Source organism: Uloborus diversus, chromosome 4 (assembly GCF_026930045.1).
Source record: "Uloborus diversus isolate 005 chromosome 4, Udiv.v.3.1, whole genome shotgun sequence".
NCBI classification, from domain to species: domain Eukaryota; kingdom Metazoa; phylum Arthropoda; class Arachnida; order Araneae; family Uloboridae; genus Uloborus; species Uloborus diversus.
Window position 1 is genome coordinate 77728399 of NC_072734.1, and position 20885 is coordinate 77749283.

The 20885-nt window shown below is 36.4% G+C and overlaps 1 protein-coding gene across 1 annotated transcript in view; it reads right to left on the reverse strand.

Moving 5' to 3' along the window:
• LOC129220652 (A disintegrin and metalloproteinase with thrombospondin motifs 7-like) overlaps positions 1 to 20885 on the reverse strand; it is a 52088-nt gene that overhangs the window by 4571 nt on the left and 26632 nt on the right. The window contains exons 5-9 of the mRNA XM_054855080.1: positions 20463 to 20593; positions 14673 to 14822; positions 5008 to 5154; positions 4121 to 4265; positions 8 to 100 (exon numbers count right to left, since the gene is read on the reverse strand). Coding sequence (XP_054711055.1) covers positions 8 to 100; positions 4121 to 4265; positions 5008 to 5154; positions 14673 to 14822; positions 20463 to 20593 — 666 coding nt within the window. The remainder of the gene's footprint in view (positions 1 to 7; positions 101 to 4120; positions 4266 to 5007; positions 5155 to 14672; positions 14823 to 20462; positions 20594 to 20885) is intronic.

Below are 20885 nucleotides of genomic sequence, written 5' to 3' on the forward strand. Positions count from 1 at the left end.
GTCTCACCATGTTCTTGTCGCAGAGCGTCCCTTCGGCAGCAGGCTCCAGACGGGTGACGCACTTGTTGTCTTGTCGGCACCACAGAGTTTGGCATACATCCTGCAACAAAAATGGCTCGTAAGTGATATGAATTCAAAATATTCGGCTCTTCAGCATCAATTAAGTTCTGAAGGCGAAAAAAAAAAAAAACCTTGAGAAAGATACATTTTAAAATTTTTGTTTCTCACAAATGATCGGTTCGGAAAAGCAAGACTTCTTAAGCGTGTTTTACCACCAAAAATTGCATTGTACACAGGGGAATGCACAGGGAGGAGAGGGGACACCTGTAGGCCCGAGCCTGAAGAGGGCTCGAGATTTCTAAAATGAGGGCCGAAATATATGTAGAGACATTGGGGTAAACAATATGGAGGGGGACCCGTAAAAGTCATTTGTGAGGGCCACAAAATTTCTGTCCACGCCCCTGATTGCACATCTTAATTATTTAGCGGCGTATCACGGTCTACCTCGAAATTAAAAGCTGTATCAAGTGATGCTTGTTCAGCAATCAGGACTAAATAAAAGAAAAAAAAAGTGTAAAAGTTCCTGTCAATGAGTAGAAAAGAGCAATTTTATGACTAAAATTTTTAATTTAGACCGCTTCTAATTTTTTCAAAATTCCAAAAGCTCAGTCATAACATAGGAGGTTTAACAATTTATTAATAGGCATACACATTCCGTTTCACGGGTTTTCTGGCGAAAATTCCGTACAGGAGGGATGAAGTTAATTATGGCCAATGGACGATTTTACTAGAGTTCAAAGGTTGGTCTTACGCTGCTTAACTATAGAAATATTGGTTGTCCCAGAACATCAAAATGCATAAGTAATTGAATATAATTGTTGTTCGACCGTGTTTAGCGTGAGAAAGTTGGCCTCCGTTTTCCTACGTCGAATTTGGCAAACTAGCACCCCTTCTAAGTCATAAATAAACCCGTTTCCACCTAAGAACCGAATATTAGCTACACTGCTGGACAACTGCTAAAGACGGATCACAATGTGCGATGTGGCGTGAAAAAAAGTAAATGTAATTCGATGGCAAGTGAAATAAACAAATGTCAGAACACTAGAACACAACAATGACGATAATTTATTGTGCTCTGAAATCCAGAAGGCGTTAAAAAGTGTTCAAAGTACAAAATGGTCATTTTTTGCTGAATACGTAAAAGTGAAAAAATGTAACTACCGTCACCAGGCATTCCGGGGTGAGATGTCAATATGGGATACGGCCACAATGGGGAGCAATGCAAGCTTCCACACATCGCTTGCTGCTTTGCATAACAATATCCAGCGGTTGTTGAGGTACTTTATCCCATTCCTCTGTCAGTCACAAATGATGGTGTCCTTGTTTATTGGAGGGTGTTGTCGACCACCAAGACTGTTCCCCAGAGCATTCCTAACATTTTCAATGGAAATCAGATCTAGAGAATGTGCTGATCATCCGATGGGTTGAGTATTCTCGCTCTCTAGACACTTCTAGACAGCGACTGTTCGAGGACATGTTGCGTTGTCATAAATGAAAACGAATTTATCGCCCACAGCACCACGTAACATGTAAACATGAGTTAGCAGAACAACCTCAATGTATCACTGGCCAGCCATAGTCGTTTTGGTAGCACATGAGCGACATACGGCCATTGATCATAATCCCAGTCCACACCTTGACACCACTAGTAACATATTTGTCATTATCTTTTGTGTTTCCGGCCTGTATTCAGTACCACTCTCGCGCCAGATTAGTTGTCCTCAACAATTGGACGACAGACTGAACCTGCTGTCATCCGAGAATAGTACAAAAGCTCAATCGACTTCTCTTCAATTGTAATGCTGACGACGTCATTACAAACGGGCGAAATGTTGACTTTAGACAATGGGGTGCACAAAACAAGCTGTCATGAGTGTAGTCCTACTGCTTGCAAACGTCTGGCTACAGTTTTACGGGATATTTGCTAGTTAGTAGCAGTAGAAAACTGCTTTGCTACATCGGTGGCTGCGTTGCGCCGGTTATTTTTTGTTGCTAGCGCTATGTACCAAACTTCTGCTGACGTCGTGTCATACTGAGTATACGACCTCCCCCGTGACATATGCTACACATTCCATTTGCTTGAAATTAATTCCAAACCTTCGAAACAATCCTGCGGCTACCATCGAACTCCCTGGTAATAACTGACACTTTTTGCCCTTCTGAAATCTTGCGAACAACACGGCCACCCGTAAAATTTTCTAAGGGATGTTGGGAAGACATACCGAAAAATTAAAGTTCGTCAATTTATTTTTACCCGTCAAACTCTGCTTTTGAACAACAATAGTCATCACGCGCCAAATCCTTTATATTGCTTATCAGCGCTATCATGTGACGAACAACGTCATGAATCTAAAATTTGCATACGCACAACACGTCTTACCGTATCCCACACTTATGCTAATTTCCATATTTCCTTGCCTCCCATTTTGTGGTTCCGAACGCTAATATTGCCATCCGTCCTTAGCAATTGTCCACCAGTGTAGTTCATTTCATCGAATTGTAACTGTGCTTTTCCTCTACGATGTAATCAAGGGTTAGAATTTTAATAGTGGTGACCATATTTATTTACACCTAAATGCAAAAATGATACAAACCACCACGGTTTATCTTCCTTCAATGCAGTCACCAGCAGTGTATACAACCTGTTTCCAGTAATGTGGAAGTCTTAGGACAACTGTTAGCAGCGCCTGTTCCGCGATAATTTGAATGGAGCCAGGGCCCGATAAAGCCAAACTGGTGCCCAGGTCCGGAGTAGAAGTTTGTGCCCCCGCCCCTCCCCCTCCATGAGAAAGTCCGCACAATTTTAAATTCAGTGTGTTATACTAGAAACCTTATATGAATAGAAACTACATTGAAAAGGAAACCTGGGATTTGAATACCAAACACTTGATAGTCTAGTCACCTTACTAATCAGAGTTAAAATTGCCTTACTTTAAGGTGAAAATGAGTTTAAAAACAATTTTAAACTGCAAAATAAAAAAAAATCTTACTAATTCAGACATTAAGTTTTAAAAAGGCTTCTTTCTCGCTTTAACAGGGGCAAATGTCTCGATCGCATCATCGACACCTAATTTTGGTATTATCCTGAGAAACGCAACTTCTCAAACGATTTTTGATTCTTTTCAAAAATGAAAAGGAACTTCCACTGGAACTGTTGCTGACGCGATTTTTTTTTTAATTTTACGAGTTTTTGAGCTGATTAAAAAAAAATTTTGAGCTTCCTCTCCCTTAAAGTTGAGAAAAAGTAAAGGGAGCAAAAAAAAAGGAAGTAAGTAAGTTAATTTAGGCTAGGCTCTTTTGGTGCCCCTAAATTTGTGGTGCCCAGGTCCACGGACCCGCCGGACCGTGCGTTAATCAGGCCCTGAATGGAGCAGTCTACTGTCGCAGGAATCTCTGGCACAGTTCTGAAGTGAATTCCACGAAGTGATTCTTTCATGTTAGGGATTATGTCAAAGCCTAAAAGACAAAAGTCCTTGTCAAGGTCCCAGTTTGGCTTAACCCCTATTAGATAAAGGAATCACTTCGATGAATTCACTTCAGAACTGCTCCCGAGATTACTGCCGCAAGAACTTCTGGAGCGCTTCTGAAGCGAATTCCATTAAGTGAATCCTTCGTCTTAGGGATTAAGTGTCAAAGTCAGGATGATATAAGATCTAGTCAAGGACCCTGTTGGACTTTGTCCCTAAGACGAAGGACTCACTTCGTGGAATCTCTTCAGAACTGTTCCAGAGACTTCTGTGGCAGTAGACTGCTCCATTCGGTCTAGGAAGATTGGCGCCGTCGATTGGGAGCCGCAGGTTGGGCGCCGAGCATTTTGGGCGCCGGGAACAATGGGCGCCGAGAACTTTGGGACCAATATTCCCGTCACCCAATATGCTTGGCGCCCAAAGTTCCCGGCGCCCAAAGTGGCAACACAAAATTTTCACATCACAAACATCCCTGCCTTGGTGACGTGTCATTTTTGCATCGGAAATAAACTAATAGTTCTCACTTTTAAAGTTCCAACTAGGGTAAAGAAAAAAATTCAAGGTTCCAGCAATTCACCAGCAAGAGTTCTTACTTCGATTCCTTCGCAATGCTCAGCGTCCGGACCGTACTGAAGCCGGCATTGGTGATTTGCGTCATACATGGCTCCCGGTGGTAGCTGAGGAAAAAAAAATTCGTGGTCCGATGGCTCGTCGTCCAAGCAGTTTCCCCAATCACGGCTGAAAGAAAAACATTTGACAGTTGATCCATCATTTGGTCAAATAGTAAAAGACAAACAATTTTAAGGCAAAAGTATTTAATTCATAATATTTAAGCACATTTTTTAACCATATAGGTACATCGTTTACATCAGTGGTGCCCAACCTACGGCCCGAGAAGCCGATTAATGTGGCCCGTTGTTCTAGTCAATGTTATGAATCGAAAAATATATTCTGTCAGTTGTTTCTGAAGGTTCCAATCTTTATTCAATATTGCGAATGATTGTTGCAAATTTGTAGCCAATTAGTTAGAAGTTGGTTTTCAAAAAAAAAAAAAAAAACAGATGGAAACTTCCTATCAATAAAGTAAACATGTAGTGATACTAACAGTTCTTTCGGCATTGCGAGTGACTGTTGCAAATTTGTAGCGAAATAGTTAGAAATTGGTTCCTAAAATACAAATAGAAACTTCGTGTCAATAAAAAATGCATGTAGTAATACTAACAGTTCTTGGCTTCTAATCTTTTCTTTTCCTCGTTTTCCCATGTTGTCTATAAAAAATACTAAAATGTATTTAAATATTTATCTATTCTGGCCCACGAGATTCATCTTGTATCAGGTTCGGCTCACTGGTAAGAAAACGGTTGGGAACCACTGGTTTATACTACAAACAAAGTATACACTACTTTCCAAAAGTAATGCAAGTTAAAGGAAAGTCTCATTTCACTTAATCAAAAGGAATTAAGCGATAATTCACGCGTACTCCAAAAATTTCGTGATTTCATTTCTGCTGCAGTTAGACCACACAAGAGGACTGGTGTCGGAGTTGAGATGCGGAGACATCACATGCTGTCGTTCCCCGGAAGGAGCTTGGCAACCGTTGTGAGGACCATCGTGCGCCATGCCAAAACTACAAGAGAATCAAAAAGCTTAACAAAATGGGAAAGTTATTAGTGTGGTCATGTTATCTGATGATCGACAGACCACTTTTCGAAAGCTCACAAATATTTATTTATATGTACATGCAGTCGAGCCCGTTTATTGGAACATCCCGCTTAAAATACTACATTTACAATGTACCAAACCAATGTAATGTGTTATTTGTTAATGGAATATACCGCTTATTAGAATATTCTTTTGGGGTAAAGTGCCTATTCCATTAAGCGGGTTCGACTGTATTTGTAGACACAAATCTTCTGACGGAGGATCCTACTTGATGCTCTATTCATTCTACTCAAACTCAATACTCATTTTTACTATTGCTAATCATTATTGTGTTAAAAGACCTCACTTAGGTAGTATTGCCACTTATGTAGAAAAGGAAATATACATATTTAAAAAGAAGTTAGACACAAAAATCCCCTGTTCACACTAATATATAATTATTCAAAGTAGGTAATTATTGAATAAACATATTTCGTGACCGTCTACTCGCATAAGAAGCTATGTCCTTGGCATACACACAAAACAAAGGGGGGAAAAATCAAAATACGAACCATATTTTTACTTTAAAAATTTCCCTGCATTCCAAAAAGGAAAGCAAAAGTGCACGTATCCCGGGGATACTTTTATAACCCAAACCTAGTTCTGAAAGAGCCGCCCATTGCACCGTCCAGTGATAACATCGATTAATTAATAGCAGACAACAATACTTGAGCTACTCTGTCATTAAAACAACTTGTTGCAATGAAAACGTTATCAACATTTAAAAACGACTTCATTTGTAATCCACATAGTCATCCGTTATCATCAATTTCGCCGCGAGTAGCAAAGGTTCTGCAAAGAAGAAAAGATGCCATTAGATTTTGCGGTTAATGATGGCGACAACTGTGGGCTATTTCTTTGTAATTATTCTGGGCTACAGTGTGGGAAAACGAGAGTTCAAAGACACTTTTACTCAAAGATATGTAATAAATTGATGGAAAACAAAAATAATCAACATTTTATATTAAAACTAGATACTTTGATGGAAAACAAATTATATTTCCGGATTCTTTGCTAGTTTAAAGATGAAGTAGCACTTCTTGACTTCATCAATATTCATATATATATATATGTAAATCTATGTATCGATCACCTATCATTACGATAGATTAGAATACTACGTGCATTTGATGTCTAAATTAGTTGAGTACATTTTAAGTTTAAAATAGTTCTTTTTTGCAAACTTTTAATGATGTACCACTATTTATACCGCTTATACGCTATTATACATCAGTTATACGTAGTAGATTTCAAACGTTCGGAGGACTACGGTAGGTGCGGATCCAGAGAATGGAGGTAGGGGGGTATGGGGCTGTAGCGTAATTATGGGTCTAGCGCCCCTGGCGAACGAAAGAAATTGCGCCCCCCTTCCCCAGGGTCGCCCACATGAAAAGCACCAGAGATCATTGTGACCTCAAAAAAAAAAAAAAATTTTTAAGGAACATTTTCTTTTTTAGAATTGTTTTCAATGATGCCCAATGTTCCTTCTCAGTAGATGTTATGCGTATATATATATATATATATATATATATATATATATATATATATATATATATATATATATATATATATATATATATATATATATATATATATATATATATATATATATATAGGTCATTCCATGCGAAATGAGCAAATCAGCTGTGGCTGACATGTCACAGATTTCAATGAAAATTTTTATTTAGGTAAACCATGCATATCTATGAGGGAATGCAAAGTATGGAAGTTTAAAAACTGTTTGTTGCTTTGTTATTGACATTAGAAGTTGATGCTTACGCTAAGCCTAAATTTTCAGAGTTCATTGCTGCCAGTTTGTGACTCAATAACTCCATAAGTTATAAATGTACATTTAAAAAATAAATATTTCCGCATTCTATAAACAAATCTCTATTGGGAAAAAGCAAAGTAAAATTTATTCGGATCTTTTTTTGAATCTGAGATATTAACAAATATTGAAATTTTGCCAATTTACTACAGATTTCAAATCACTCTTCTAGCTCTTTTAATGAAAATATAAGAGTAAAAATGATTCAGATTGAAAAACTTCTGTAACTAACTATCTGCTCTAATTTAGTTATTGTTTATGAATTTCTTGATGACGAAATCGTACTTTAAAAAATCGAAAATTTCAGTTTTTCCTCTATTTCAGATGTTTTTTTGAAGATGAGGGAATGCTCTAAATTCACTCAAGTTTTTTTATGTAATATATTGAAGTGTCTTTTAGATGCAATTAAATTTTAATCATTGGTATCAGAGTATTTTTGTTACTAGAGTAACTTGAACTTAGGCAATATTTCATTAGTTAGTAGGACTCGACCGATGCATCGGCCTGGCCGATGCATCGGCGCCGATGGTTCAACAATTTAGCCATCGGCATCGGCATCGGCGGCCGATGCTAACTTGCAGGAAACATCGGCCCATCGGCCTTAAAATACATCAAAAAGCCGATGGAATAGGCCGATGTTTTTTTTTTTTTTTAAAAGGACCTTTGCTATTTTACTTTTTAATAAAAAGTAAAGGGAGTTTTTGATTTTTGGGAGTTTTTGGGAGTTTAAAATTGTTTACTTAAATTTCAGTATGAATTTCTATTTTAGTTACCCCTGAAAGAGTTTTTAATACTACATTCAGGTACCAAACAAGTTAATTATTGCGTTGTTTCTTGAAGTTGGATGTACGTATATACAGTCGAGTCCGCTTAATAGAATAGGCAATTTGCCAGGAAAAATTATTCTAATAAGCGGTATATTCCATTATCCGGGATAAAAATAACACATCTCAACGGTGTAGTACATTGTAAGTTTATTACATTAAGCGGGGTATTCTATTATACGATATTCCATTAAGCGGGTTCGACTGTATCTCTCATAATTCATAACTCAAAGATGGTAAGTTGTAAAAGGTTAAGTTTTCGCATGTCGGGTGTGCGTACGTTCCAGTTGTGCACTTACCTTTTTGTTTTCGATCGGGTGTTCTGAAAAGCCGGTTTACTCATTTTTTGTAGCTACTAATTACTTATTTCAATGTAAAACTAATACAGTGTCTCAGACTAACGATCATTTGGTGATACATTGCCGCATTGGAAACCATGGAAACAAATATGAGATGGCGATTTGGTTTTTGTGTCATTTTGTTAGATTCCGTTGAACCGACGGTAATTTTAAATTTTCCAACATTTGTAATATGAATCACAGTAATGCATTCTTTTCTGTATCGCTTCGGCGGAGTTACAAGTTTGGAGCCCGTCGAAATACATTTTGGGGCCCCATTTCTCTATCACAAAAGTTGTAAAACATTTATCATAAGCATTTTTGTAACTCTTACGGTGTCCCTATAGTTATGGGACCTCTCGTGCAATTGCAACATTTGCTATATTTTAAATCCGCCACTGCACGTCAAAACAAACTCGGGTGCAAGTTTAGAAAGATTTTTTCTGCTCCATTTTTATGATTATTTTGAACTCGATTTTTTACGACTATTTTTTGAATTTCTGAGACTACTTGCGTGCCCCTCCTCCCACTACCTCAATTTCTGAAATTAAACTCTAGTTGTACTTCTGAGTTCCTTAAATTAACACCATTCATAAAATTAGATTTTTTTTTCAAACTTTATCTATTTTTTAGAAAGAATTTAGAGCATTAACGTAAGAAATTGATTAAAGACGTTTTGAATGGTGACATAATTAGAAAATCAAAGGGACTTTTGAATTTTTTCTTCAGAAGTGCTGAAGTAGATTCAGAAACTCTTCCGAGGCGTTGATGGTAGCGGTTCTGTACTAAAACGAGCTGATGTGTGAATCACATGACTTCCTTTTACTCCAATTTAATGTCATTTCCCCATTATTCGCTATTTTAATGTGATTCAATATTTATTTTCTAAATATCACCAACAATGGCCAAATTGAAACCAAAAAAAAAACTCCGCCAAATTTGTCGCCAAGTTGGCGACAAAACTTGGCGACCAAAAGACTGGCGATATATCGCCAAGTGTCCGACAAATTATAACCCCACTTGAGTTTACATCGAAATTAACAATGATTTCCCCCCAAAAAGGTGCAAAAGACCCCCTTAGGAACATCCGAAAGCAACCAAAAGGGGAGGTGCACAACTAGACCCCACTACGAGTCTATGTACCAAATTTCAACTTTCTAGGACATACCATTTTTGAGTTATGCGAGATACATACGCACATACGCACATACGCACATACGCACATACACACATACGCACATACATACAGACGTCACGAGAAAAGTCGTTGTAATTACCTCGGTGATGGTCAAAATGGATATTTCGCGTGTCTATACATTCTTAGGCACTTTTCCGCATGTGGTCGAATCGAAAAAAAAACTCAACATTCATTTGGGGGTGAGCAAAATGGAAATTAAGGGCGATTTTTGAGTGAAAATTTTTTCGCGAATACAATACTTCCTTTTTTGTAAAAGGAAGTAAAAATGAGGCCGAAGTTGGGGCCGAAGTGTGAGTTACTCCAAAATCAGAGGGTGACCCCCCCTCCCAAACCCTCCCTCGTCGTTTCAAGCATTTCTTAAATATTTATGCGATTATTTATTTTGGTCAAGAAATGTCACTTTGCGTATTTCTCATACTTGTTTCACCTATATTTCGCAATGCGCCTTATTTTTTGGCATCATTAATAGCGATCGATTTGTTTTCTGTTGTAAGTAACGATTTTTATGTATTTATATAAAATCAATGAATAAGTTATTTTCGTTTTTTATAGAAAAGTTTCAAGGATTTTCTATTATGCATATTTTTTTTTAAATTTCAGAAAATTATTGCTAAATTTAAAAATTTAATTTGAATTTGTTTGTAAAGCTTCATAAAAGATTAAACAATCAAATTGTCCAATATTATGTTAGCAAACGTCAGATCAAGTAGGATATTTATTTCGGTTATTAACTTGGTGTAAATATTGAGTTTTTTTTTTTATTGTAGCTACGTTTTAAGAACCTCGCTCTTTTCATGGCTATTTCTTTTTTCAGCAAAATGTATTTCACTATTATAGCTTTTATGAAAAATGCAAACTTTTCTATTCATAAATTTTAAATAAGTACAAATATATTCCTAATATGACAATTTTCTTATTATATTGTTATTCAGTAACAATTTTCTTATTTTTAACTTGCCTAAAGTACCTTCTCAAAATGTGCCACCAGCTCTCCGATTATAAGGAAAGGGTGGAATTCACGGTGAATTCTGGGCTCTTAATATAATAAGCTATAAACGCATTCCCAGTAACAATTTTCTTATTTTTAACTTGCTTAAAGTACCTTCTCAAAATGTGCCACTAGCTCTCCGATTATAAGGAAGGGTTGGAATTCACGGTGAATTCTGGGCTGTTAATATAATAAGCTATAAACGCATTCCCAGTAAAAATCTGTACAAAGTACACTATTGGCAAAAAAGGTAAAACTGGGAGTATAAAAAAATTACCCATATCAAAAAAGGCCAAAAGGTCGAATTTTGACTAATTTCATGAATATTTACAACTTATGCACGAAATAAAATTACAAAGCATATGATTAATTTTAAAGACAAATGAAAAATTTGCTTAAAGGAATCATTTGAAAGTTAATAGAACAAATATTTTAGCATTTATGTTTCGAAAAAGATATCCGGTTTTTTTTTTTTTTTTTTTTTGCGATTATACCATTTCTTATTCGTAGAAAGGAAGTAAAGTGAAATGAATAAACGATCCTTTAAATCCCTGATAATCTTATTAATTTATTGCTGTTTGATTTTTTTCTTTTTTTGCCATCGGCCGACGGCATCGGCAATCGGCCATTTGGAGGAAAACAATCGGCCAACAATCGGAATCGGCCCATCGGCCAAAAAATGCCATCGGTCGAGCCCTATTAGTTAGTTATTTTTATTGTAAGTTTAGCAAAACTAACCATTTCTTTCGTGTTTCATTTTCTCAAAAGCATGTTTATGAAGTATTTGCTAAAATGTACATTTTTTAAAATCGAAATAAATGTTAGATATACTTGCTTTTGCATCATTGAGTCTTTTATCTAGTGTTTTGAATTCTCGTAATTTCACATAAGGGTCAATCCATACAGGTTTCATACAGTGTAAACTACTCATTCATGTTCAAATATTTCTAAGTTATAAAATTAAAATAATTATTTTGAAAATTACAATATGTCTTTTCAGTATAATGTATTATGTAGGGCACAATATATGTAATTTAAGAAGGTGCAATGAAGTTTTCACACTTTTGATTTCTGTTTTAGTGTGTGAATTGACTAGCAAAATTGCTCAATTTCAAAGACCTGTATTTTTTTTACAAATCAAATACAAAAAACAATATATATAACATTTATAGTACTAGAACTTGAATATTCAAAATTGCTTAATTTCAAACACCTGTATCTTTTTTACAAACCAAATACAAAAAACAATATGTATAACATGTATAGTACTTGAATGGAATATTCAATTGGCCAAGAAATTTTATTTTTAATTCCATCCCCTTTTGGTTTACAGGGGTCTAAAAATGTCATTTTTGTCATTTTTCCGATTTTTGAGGGGCTATAATCTATAAAGGGCGCACAAACACACAGCAACAGTTACATATTCTTTTTAGCATGGTTCCAGTGATTAGTTTTTGCCGTATTTCATTTTGTGTTTCCGTCCCCTACGTGAGTTATCCACCTTTGAAATGAGTAAAATTTTTACATTTGGTCTTGAACTAACCTGTTGCCATTATTTTAATTATTAACGTACAGCTACGTAACTCAGCATGTAAGACTATCAACTTACGCACTTTAACATCAAAGCGTTAAATTAACTGTCATAAATGTAATTCAAATAGATTTTGGCCAAAATGCAAAGATCTAAAAGTCCCATTTTTGAATACGAAAACCACTTTTGATGACCTCCAAAAAATCAAAATTGAGAGAAAAAATAAAAGAGGTTTTAAACATCTTTCATATGCAGCTTTTAGGGATATGAATTTCAAAAAAATTAAAAATGGTCGAGCGCAACCATCCGTCGAACCTGTATGGATTGACCCATAAAACAGAAAGAAAATGCTATTTTTCTGAATTTCATTTTACGTTTGGAAATCAAAAACCAATTTCGAGTTTCGTCAAGCAAATAGTAGAAGCACAACTCTATATTCTTGAAAAATTTTAAAGTTGTCTGAATTTTCCCTCATTTGAATTTTTGTGTGTACGTGAAGGGAAAATCATCATTTTACAAAATGTCACTAAGTTTAAAACTGATTTTGAATACAAATGAGTTAAAATACAACTTCAAAAGTAAGGTATTTCTTTTATGATACTTAGCACATTATTGGGTATTAATTTCATCAAAGCTAATGCATTCCTTAAAGATTGAGATTAAAAAATAAAATGCTTAATTATGAGAAAATTGAAATATTTTCAGTTTTTGAGACTCGGTTAAAAGTTAACTATAACAACTTTGAAAATTTTACTGATATCAGATTGATTACCCTACTCCATAGATTGCAAAAACATATAACTTTTATGTTTTCATTAAATAGTTAACAAGATACAAGCCTTCAAAAGTGCAACATTTAGCATTGATGAGAATGCTATTCAATTTGACCAATTTTCAATCGCATGTAACTATTTAAATAAAAAATTTTAAGCAAAAATATTTTAGATATTTTTATATAGGCATAAAATGAACCTGTATACCAAATTTCATAAAAATCTGTTTCCATGCGGCCACCACTTTTTTGCGAATTTTGCTCATTTCGCATGGAATGACCCATATATATATATATATATATATATATATATATATATATATATATATATATATATATATATATATATATATATATATATATATATATATATATATATATATATATAATGTATATCCCCTCTATCTCCTTTTCTTGCGAGTTTTCTTTTTTTTTTTAAATCATTTTTCAAATTCAATGATAAAAATACTCTTAAAACTTTTTTTTAATTAGTCAAAATGCCGCCCCCCTGACGAGAGCCGCTCCTGCCAACCCTTAGTAATGCTACTGGTATGGGGTCATAACTCCCCTTAAGTAACCGAAGATAGCCTCAAGCTGCAATTTGGAGATAGATATTTTGAAAAAAAAAAAAAAAAAAACGCATCAGATCCCTATCCATGTCCACCGTCCTGGATAGCCTATGGCCCATAATCTCGGATAGTGCATGGCCACCCAGGTTGTTTCTGGCTGATGTTTTGCCTGATATGTCTCAGGCATCTTCAGTGCACAAAGAAGCCTGGGGCATGTCAAGCAAAACGTCAACCAAAACCATCCTGAATAGCCTACGGCCTATAATTTCGAAAAGTACGAGGTCGTTTGGGACGATTCTGACAACAATTCACAGCATAACAACACATTCATACAAAGACAGGACAAGGACAGGGGAGAGAAAGTGCATCTATGCCTGAGCCGGGATTCGAACCTAGAACCTCCCCATTCGCAGTCAGACTTCTCTGACCACTGGACAAGTTGATCGGCGTCGAACCAGTAATGGTTTGCCCACCAGTTATGGTTTGATCCTTATTATAATGAAATATGACATAAACGTATTCTATCAGCCCAAAATTCGCAACTCCAGTAGACTATGGGGCGTTGCAGTCACTGTCTAATGGCGGATGAGAAATGTAAAACAATGTAATGCTGTAACTTATAACTTGCTTTGACGCTTAGTGAATGACAGTAATTTTTCATCGTGCTTGTGGGAAGCTTTCTTTTCTATTCTTCTGAAATTACATTATATCAAAAACTATTCAGTAAGTTACCGCCCAATAGCCAGGGCTAAGGTAGAAATACATGAAATACACCGCCAGCTCAATCTTGGCTTCCTTAAGAGGTTTTCCACCTCCAGCTCAGTCACTCCTATGCCGGGCTGATGAGTGCTAATAAGCACGAAACGGCAGTCCTCGGCTGGAATCGACTGAGCTGGCGGTGTATTTCATGCATCAAAAACTGTCTGAAGCCTGTAGTTTACCCCAAAGAAAACACGTGGAAGGGAATGTTTTACCTTTTTCTTTAGTATTATTAATCACCACAAAGTAGCGTATTCGAGCTCAGAAGTTGCGAATTGCCTTTTAAATTAAAATTACATCACCTTACGATACAACGTTATATCCTTCATCATCGATAATTGTACTAGATTTCTTGTACATCGCTGTATCGAATCTTTACTGTTTATTCATATTTCTGTTCTCACCATCAAACGAATCATTTCAAAAGGTAGATCGTGACACATTTACCTACACAGAAAAGTGACCTTTAACGACTTTTATATTGGCTACGTCTGATCGTTTTAAATCATTCACGACAAGTGAAGTAAAAGATAAAAATGCTGCAAGAGAGAAACTCAAAAAGTGAACAAACACTATACTTAAGCGAAATTAGCAACTAGTAAGTTTCGTATCTGCAATTTTTAAAAATTTCACATACTTATGCCCCATCTCGTGTGCCACTGTGTAAGCTAAAGCTAGGCCAGTGTCTTCATTGACGTTGCAACTCCTATGAGGTTGGCACATCCCCGCCACTTCCGCCAAGCCGAGAGTGCTGCAAGGCTCGTTGACTTTGGTGCAGATATTGTACCTAGAAAAAAAAAAGGAATTTTAAAAGCCATAAAAAAGAGGTCATCTTATAAAAATGTATTCACTATGTTAATTTGAAAAAAATAGAATTTTTATGCGAAAATTATATGAACTACTGATGAGGAGGTTGCGCAACCGTTTACTTTCTAAACGATTGTAGTTATGAAAATAAACGAGAATAGCATTCGACTGCATCATTCTTCTTGGGGCCAAAACTTAATTTTATTAGTCTACATTCGTTCATCAAATTTCGTTCTGCTCGCTGCATTACTTGGGCGCCCACAAAAAAGAGCTCACGCACTTACATAGAACAACTTGAGCACTTCACAAAAACAGGTTAAACTGTGCTGAGTGCTAAAAATTGAATTCGTATACTATGTAGCCCATCCTGGAATGAGCCCACTGTGCTACCTTATGGCTTAAGAAAAGGTTTGAAAAAACCAAGTCAAGAGTTGTCTAACCATAACTTAACGGGCATCTCATTTTTTTTGCTACTGCGTACTGCGGAAAGAATAAAGTACGGCGAAGAGCTTGGAAGGAGAAAGAAAGATCAAATCTCATGGTTAGTATGATTCATAACACACACACACACACACACACACACACACACAATACTGTTGTTTAGATATAGTACAACTATCTCGACTTTCGTAGAAAATGTGTGTCGAGATATTCCTTTTTTGTTATTTTGTGATAAACATAAGCATTTAGGATTGTTAGTGCTTTAATAAGTAAAATAAGTAAATTTTCCATCCAACCTTGTGAAGTTTATTGACACTTCAAATAGTTCGTTCTGCAAAAATCGTTAGAAGAGATGTAAACGCTAAATTGATTCTACACAGGTGCGAATCCAGAGGGAGTGTGGAAGTCATGACCTCCCCCTCTTCGAGTCACCAACGATAGCCTAAAGCTGCGTTTTGGGAACTTATGTCCGGAAAAATCTGTCCCAGGCCCCCTATGATGTATTAAGGCACTTCTTAACAAATACGTAAGAATAATAAATACATAATAATAATTATATTAGGCAGCTTGCAGTTCTACTGAATCTTTTTGAGTTGTCCAAAAATTACGCCTAAGAAGAGCATTTTCGCGAATATACCAGGGATTGCCAACCCACAGCTTGCTTGGCACAGTGTATCACGGCGGAGAATTAAGAGGGGCACGCAAAGATTCATTGAAATCCCTTTAAAAAAGTAAGAAAACAATTTTGTATTCATTAACTCTGTCAAACTCTAAAAGTTATTATTCACATTCAAAGAAAATCATTAAAATCTTACTTCTTGTAATTGATTTATATATAGTGATATATATGATGACATCAAGATATGATCAATATAATACTCGTATGTACTCGTAACTTTATCTAAAAACATAGTCGGGCGTCGTATAGACCAGAAGTTCCCAAAGTGGGTGCCGCATTTAGAAGCAAGCAGGTGTGACACCAAGTGGCTATGGTATCAATATACAGGTTGTCTTTTATAACTTACAACTTTAAACTGAAATAACACAAAAATCGTTGCAGAAGGCACTGTAAAACCTTTTTTATTGAATTGAACTTCGAAAATGAGAACCTTCAGAGGTGATACAGTAGTGCAACCTAGTCACGAAGTCGTCAGTAACTTGTTCAAGTGTTTCTCTTTTAGCACTTGCAAGTGTTATCGACTTCTTGAGGTTTTTAAGGTCGGTCGGCTTTTTCTTGTGCACTAAGTTCTTCATTTGATCCTAAAGAAGAAATCGCAGATTCATATCCGGTGAATACGGTGGCCAAGTCAAAGCACCAGGATGTTTTTTCGGCAATTGATAAGCAATAACTCTGGTTCCAAACACTCTGCCTATTCCATGTGGAGGGGTACCATTCTGCATATACATTCGTGTCCTTACTCAGAGCACGAATCTGCGGAAAAAACGACTGTTCAGCTATAACAGTTGAAGCAAAGAAAAATGGCCCGATAATTTCCGATACACAAAGAGAAGCCCAAACTGTTACCTTTTGTGAATGCCATGGTCTTACGTTGACAAATTCAGGGTTAGAAGATCCCCAGAAACGATAATTTTGTCGGTTTGCCTGAGCGGTCGGTTTCCCTGTCGGTAAGCCCAACCAGAAATGTCCTTAATCTGAGAACCATATCTTCATGTAGTCCAATATCCCGGTATCGATAAGGCCTAATATCTCATTGGCGAAGTCCCGACGCTGTGAGAAGGCAAAGTCCGGATGAACTGTAAAGTATGGTTCTTGTAAGGAAAAAGTCCGATATCCATCCTTAATAGCTTGGCTGCATTGCTCCAACTGATATCCAACTAACTTGTCAGCCCACGAGTAGAGGATATGCTTGGTTCATCTGCTATGGTATCCTTTACTGCATCAATCACTCCTTCTGTTCTAACAATCATCTTTGCACCAGCTTCTCCCTGTAGATCATCTGTCTCGTAACCAAACACCTCAAATTTTCTTATAGATCCCCTATCATTGTTCTACAAGGCTTAGATCGGTTTTTGTACGCTTAAGCCCACTTCCGCAGCAATAGTGCTGCATATCACCACATAAATACCAATTTTTAACAATAAATATAAGATCTTCGGTTAAATATCGCACTTTGGAAGACATTTTCGTAATGGCGTGAAACCAACGTGAAATAGTTTCCTTTTGCACCCTCCGCCACTGCATCAATCAGCAGAGCCATGTAGCGAGTCTGTGCTTTGTTATTTCACTTTAAAGTTGTAAGTTAATTAAAAGACATTCTGTATATAAGACTGAAGTACCGTAAAAAATAGATATATAATTTTTCACAAAGTGCGCGAGTCAGAAAAGTTTAGGAACCCTTGATATGACATGGACAAGGACATTGGCTCACTAATTGTCTGAACTACAATATTGTACTAATCATTAGCTTTGAATGAAAACTAACGTTACAGACATAATGCGCAGGGCCCAATTCCCCAATAGGCTGAATAGGCAGGCTTAGAGGCGACAAATTTTGCTTCAACCACACGTTTTTTAAATTAATTTTTTATTCTTGAAAGTTAAATATCAGCGCGTTCTTTTATTTTCCACACAGACAATTTTTTCTTGCAATTTAATAATGATTACTTTCACACATCTTATGATAATCAAATCAACCATAATAATACTTGCAGATCAGCGTAAAACAGTAAGTGTAGGAAACGGTAAGTGAAGTTAAAGTTAGGATTGCCGAATCGTCAGTAAAATTTGCCGAATAAGGAATTTTTTGGGAGATCACTGTGACCTCCCATCGGGGCGCCCATGAATGTGAAACGTCACCATTTCTTCAAAAACTTGACAGTTTAAATTTCAGGAACACTTTTTTGCTTGTTTTTGAGTCAAGGAAATTTTGCTCATTTTAGGGGGCAGGAGGTGGCAGATTTCAAATCTGCCTAGGGGCGGCATGGAGCAAAATTCGGCCCTGATAATGCGCATTTAAGTATATATGTGCAAATTATGCAAGTGATAATTTCAATATTTCCGAAGAATTCAATTTGTGTCAACTAGTCTCTGCTACAAATTATTAGTATGTACTACAAATTATTAAGTCCTCTTTATGCAATGGATTTAAACTTGTCTGCTGTCATCGACCCTAGTGTGCCGTTTTAACAAAATACGAGCTCTTGCCCAGCTCGTATTCTGTTAGAGCTCTTAATCGAAAAACTTTTCTTACACTCAACTTCTCCACTATTTAGACTTAGAAAAAAACTTGCTATTTGAGTAAAAAGTCACACAATCAGCTTAAAGAAAAAAATGTTCTCCAATTTTTTTGTGTTCAGTATGCTGAAAAACTGAAAGTGAAACCCAGAACACTTTTGCTCCAGGAAGTGAACCTCTTCATTAAAAGGTGAGCCACTTCTTACATTACTATACCAAATACGCATTACATTATTACAGTGAAGCACCATTTGTACGCTTCTATTTTATACGTTTTTATCAATTATCCGTTTCTTAAATTGGTCTCTGCAGAGTCTAATACAGGTTTAACGTATACCGTATACCTATCAGACGGATTTTCATTTATACGCTTTTTCCATACCAGTGGCGGCGCTAGGCGTCGGCGACGTCGGCGACTGCCGACGGCCTCGCGCAGATAGGGCCTCGCAAAATTCTCAGAAGTAAATTCTCAAAAGTTTTAAGAAATTTCCATGTTTTCAATTGAAGCTCTTATTAAATGCAACAGACACAAAAGTAATCAAAATAGTGTGTGCAGCGGAGACTGCACAGAGCCAGCTTTAGCAAATGAGCGGGGCCCAATTCTGTAGGAACCTGAATTTAAAATATTCACTAGCTACAGCTTATTGATCAGCTAACTCTATTCCCCCCCACCCCGTTCTATTTCTTTTCTTTTTCTCTTGTTGAAAAATTAGAAAATATTCAAAATGCTGCTCCTCCGAACACACACCCCTCCATACACGCGCGCACCGATAGCATTATGGAGCATCTGAAATTTCGTTTCGAGATCTTAAATTTCGCGATATTTCCAGCTTAAAGCTAAAGCCCCAAATACTAAACAACATCGAAAATCGCTTAAAATTGTGTTTTTGTAGCTTAAATTTCAAAAATTACCGAACCTAATATTACAAAATATGGCCTTAGAATCGCATTTTTAAGGCTTGAATATCAGAAAATATTCGGGCAAGGGTCCCCATACCGCCTTTCTTTTATATCATTAGCAATTAGGTTTTTTAAACTACAGCAACAAAAAGTTTAGGTGGACTGGCTCCTGAATATAAAATATTGCTAAAGTTTTTAGAAGCATAATTTTCAAATTTTTTCGAGGGAAGAGCTCCCTCCCTTTCCGTAAAATCATCAAAGTTTGTCTAATATTCTGTTTTTGAAACTTCGATTTCGAGAATTTGCAGGGGATTGATTTTGACCTTTTTTTTTAAAACAAAAGAATCGATCTGGGACACTCTCTGACCCTTTAAGTCAATAAAAATGGCCTATAATTGCGTTTTTAAGGCTTCAATTTCTCGAAATTTCCACCGAGACCTCTGTAAATTTTTCCCCCTAACATCAGCAAAGAGAGCCTAAAATGGCGTTTTTAAACTAAAAATTTAAAAAAATTTCCGGGGGAGGACCCCCGGACCCACCTTTCTATCAGGTCATTTTTCCTCTTTCAATGTGCCGCCCCCTCCCCCACCACCAAAAAAAACTTTTTGATTGCGCTACTAGTCACGAAACGTTTTTGTCCGAGCAATTAAGTGAATTGGAAACTATAAGTGCCAATAGTTAGTACAAAAATTAATTCAGTGATTTGTCTGAAAATATTTTATGATTAAAAGGGCCTCGCAAAACTGCATCGCCGACGTCTACTTTTGCTCTTGCGCCGCCACTGTATCCATACAGTGCTTTATAAAACGTATAAACGGTGCTTCACTTTATTACTAAACCAAAAAATCTAGTTGCTAATGACGACTTACTTTCATGTTCCAATTTCGAACCCTGTTTTTTTAGGAGAGATTTTACAATAGTGTCCCTCTGCGTTGCTAATCTCCCAGTCACATTTGATTACAACTACAACATGTGATGATATTTTAATAAAAGATACAGAAAAAGCGACCTGCGCAATTGAATGGTAGACTTGATATTAAAATCATGATGGTCAAAAGAATGGTATGCTTACCGCATTCGTACCTGGTGAGTAAAACGGCGACGTCGTGGTGATTGGGATGGTTGTCATCTTTGGGGTTGACGAATTTCTGCCACCTGCAGAAGCTGCGTAATGTGTCATCTGCATGCTGACTGATGGTTAAATCTTCGGCTTTCTATGCAAAAGAATATTATTTTCAATACACTCAAGAGCTGCAAAACAAAAAACACAAGAAGTTCTATCTTGTACTAAATGAGCCTACTTTCCCGTATACCGATTTTTTGGCATAAGATTAATATTTTCTTCATCATTTGAGGTTGCAAATTGCGTCAAACATGACTTTTTATCATTTAAAATTTATTTTAAGCAACAAATCATGCCTCTCTTATGCAACTAAATTTGATGATATACACTCACTGGCAAAAGTTAAGCGGAGAGAGAAATTTGAATTTCCGGAAGCCAATCGA